Source organism: Carya illinoinensis, chromosome 12, assembly GCF_018687715.1.
Source record: "Carya illinoinensis cultivar Pawnee chromosome 12, C.illinoinensisPawnee_v1, whole genome shotgun sequence".
Classification (NCBI taxonomy): domain Eukaryota; kingdom Viridiplantae; phylum Streptophyta; class Magnoliopsida; order Fagales; family Juglandaceae; genus Carya; species Carya illinoinensis.
The window spans coordinates 5,611,169-5,614,760 of record NC_056763.1 but is presented as its reverse complement, the minus strand read 5'-3'; the positions used below and the strand labels follow the sequence as shown (position 1 = coordinate 5,614,760).

General features: G+C 40.1%; 1 protein-coding gene across 1 annotated transcript; it reads right to left on the bottom strand.

Moving 5' to 3' along the window:
• Nucleotides 1-1,272: 1,272 nt before the first annotated feature.
• LOC122289229 lies at nucleotides 1,273-2,256 on the bottom strand. The gene is made up of 2 exons (XM_043096207.1): nucleotides 1,909-2,256; nucleotides 1,273-1,797 (listed from the first exon to the last, which is right to left on the bottom strand). Exons 1-2 carry the CDS (start codon nucleotides 2,254-2,256, stop codon nucleotides 1,273-1,275), a joined length of 873 nt encoding a protein of 290 aa, XP_042952141.1.
• Nucleotides 2,257-3,592: the final 1,336 nt, after the last annotated feature.

Below are 3,592 nucleotides of genomic sequence, written 5' to 3'. Positions count from 1 at the left end.
TTTAGCAAAACTTTTAACATTTTTCCCTTGGTTTAACAACTAAATAAAAATGGATAAATCCCTCTTTTGACATAAACTCTTATTTACTCTACATTCCACATGTTCCATGACCTCAACAGATCTCCTTTTTTTTTTTTTTTTTTTTTAAATGAACCAAAATATGTCTAAGGCATACAAATAGAGAAATAAATTCTCTTCCACCCCCCAACTAGATTGTAGCATTGTCCTCAATGATGCAAGAGAAACGAAAGAATTTACACAAAAAGAGCAATTAAGGGGCAAAACAACTAAAAGAAGAACCGAAAATTCAAAGAAAAACTAAAGGAAAGAGGAAAAGGAAGTACCTGGATAGCTTTGAAAGGAATGCAACAAAAATAAAAACTGAAGAACAAAAGAAAACAATGAAAAGAGATGGATAGATCAAGAACCATCAATTAGGATCAATCAAATGTAGAGTAGATTCCTCAGGTGCAAAGTTAGAAATAAAAGGCTTGAGCCTTTGACCATTAACCTTAAAAATGTTACCATTGAGAGGATTCATTATCTCTATAGCACCATGAGGAAAAACAGTTTGTACCACATAAGGCCCACTCCATCGAGACCTTAACTTACTAGGGAACAAGTGTAACCGAGAGTTGTACAATAACACTTTTTGATTAGGCTCAAAAGTCTTACGTTGGATGTGTTTATCATGGAAGTTCTTCATTCTTTCTTTGGACAACTTAGAGTTGTTGTAGGCATCCTTCCTCAACTCATCCAACTCAGACAATTGTAATTTTCTCACACAACCAGCTTTATCAATGTTAAAATTGCATTGCTTAATGGCCCAATACGCTCTATGTTCCAACTCTACAGGCAAATGGCAAGCCTTACCATACACTAGTCTATATGGAGACATACCCAAAATGGTTTTAAAGGCTGTTCTATAAGCCCACAAGGCATCAGACAATCTCAAAGACCAATCCTTCCTGTTTGGGTTAACTGTTTTTTCAAGAATGTTTTTAATCTCCCTATTTGCTAGTTCAGCTTGTCCATTGGTTTGAGGATGATAGGGAGTAGAGATTTTATGATGGATACCATACTTCTTTATTAAGGCCAAGAAATGCTTGTTACAAAAATGGGTGCCATTATCACTGATTATGGCTTTAGGCATGCCAAAACTTGCAAAAATGTTTTCTTTCAAAAATTTTAAAACAACTTGATGATCATTTGATTTGCAAGGGACTGCCTCAACCCACTTTTTTTTTTTTGAAAAGAGACTTGTATTGATATCTATGTCACCATAGTTTGAATACAAGGTGGGATGTGTACAAAAGTAGTGGTCTGACCACTGATTCTAAAAGCATCCCTACTTAAGGCATGAGCAACTACATTGGTTGCCCTTACAACATGCCTTACTGACCACGATCTGAACGTGTTGAGAATTTCTTTGGTGTCTGCTACAATCTGGCCTACATAATTGAGAGTATTTGACTTAGCTTTTAGGCCTTCCACCACCAGCAAGGAGTCCCCCTCCAGAACAACATCCCAATGGCCAAGAGATTTACAGAACAAAATAGCCTGTTGGACTGCAAAGGCTTCTGCCATGTGGGGATCAGGGAACAAATCCTGCTCCATACGCAGCGTTGCTAGTACACTGCTGTTCCAGTCACGTAGTATAACCCCTACTCCCACTTTGCATGCAACTTTGTCTACTGAAGCATCCCAGTTTACCTTAATTTTGCCTTGAGAGGGAGCCTCCCACGCCTGGTTGATTTGTTGCTTCAGCACCCCTGCCCTCTTGCTCACTGACAGCTTCTATAAATCTTCCACCAGTTGCTTTGATTGGCTTACTACTGCAGAGGGATGAGTGAGGTGCCCCTGGAAGATTACTTCGTTTCTTCTTTTCCATATGTTCCAAGCAGTTACAGCAAAAGTTTGAAGTTCTTTTGTCTCCTTTGATTCCACTAAGCCCTCAAGTTTCTCTACCAAAGAAAAGGAACCTATACTGGCCTTTTGAAACTTCCTACTGCTCATAGACCATACATCCCTTGCTGAGGGACATTCCCACAGTACATGTTCAATGGTCTCAGATGGTTGGGAACATATAGGGCAAGCTGTGTCTTCCACCACTTTCCTTACCTTTAGATTAGCGCGAGTAGGAAGTGCATTTAGACAAGCCCTCCACAGGAAAACTTTGGTGGCATTTGGAATGTTTAAACTCCATAGACTAGACCATGGGCCTTGTTGTGTACTTGCTTTTGATGTCTGACCCATAAGTCGATCTTCCAGTTCATTCTTTAAATGGTAAGCTGATTTGACTGTAAAGTAGCCCGAAGTTGTACACCTCCAATACCAACTGTCTGGCTTGGACAGTGTGCAGAATAGCCTCAGCCTCCTTTTTGGAAAACATGGTGGTTACCAGGTCTCTCTTCCGCTGTGAAGTATTTTCATCAATCAGCACAGATACTTTGGTGCTCGCATGTAGGAATCTAAGTGACTCTTGAGGCTTGTAGGTAGTAGGAATGGGGAGCCACTTGTCCTTCCATATCTCAGTTGATTTACCATTCCCTATTCTACACATCATCCCTTCCAACAATAACGGTCTGGCTGCCATGAAACTTTGCCACACAAAGGAAGAATTGTGTCCTTTTTTTGCTGTGAGGAACTGACCATTTGGAAAATACTTCACCTTCAGAACTTGTGCTGCTAATGAACAGGGATTAGTGACTAGCTTCCAGCCTTGCTTGGCTAGCAGAGCTAAGTTAAAATTTGAGAAATCTCTGAAACCGAGTCCCCCATTGCTCTTACCCTTCTTCATCTGGTTCCAGCTGACCCAATTTATTTTTGCTTCCTGATGCTGTTGCCCCCACCAGTAATTTCTAACTAGCTTGCTAAGTTCTTGCACTAAACTCTTAGGAAGCCTGAAAATGCCCATGCTGTATGCTGGTATGGCTTGGATGACTGCTTTAATAAGTACCTCTTTACCAGCTTGAGACAGAAATTTATTCTTCCAGTTAGAAATTTTGGCTTGCACTTTGTCAATCAAACCTCTGAAAGATTGGCTCCTGTACCTTCCAACTAAGGCTGGTAACCCGAGATATTTTTCATACACATTGGATCCCCTTATCCCTGCTATGCTTAGGATAATTTCTTTGGTTTCCTCTCGGGTGTTTGAACTGAAGAAAATGGAGGTTTTCTCTTTGTTTAGCCTTTGACTAGAAGCATTTTCATATTTTTCCAGCAAGAAATAGAGGTTGCTCCATTCAATGGAGTTGGCTTTGCAAAAAAGGATGCTGTCATCCGCGAAAAACAAATGGTTTATGGATAATCTTGACTTTCTGATAGGTAGGCCAGTAATGATCCTGTCACTCTCAGCTTGATTCAACATACTGCTTAAAACTTCAGCACACATGATGAATAAATAAGGGGATAATGGGTCCCCTTGCCTTAAACCCCTTGATGGAACAAATTTTTCTTGAGCTTCCCCGTTAATGATGATTGAATATGAGACTATTTCTACACATTTCATTAGTAGGTTGACCCAATGCTGACCAAATCCCATCTTTTTCAGGACTTCCCTCAGAAAAAGCCACTCTATCCTGTCATATGC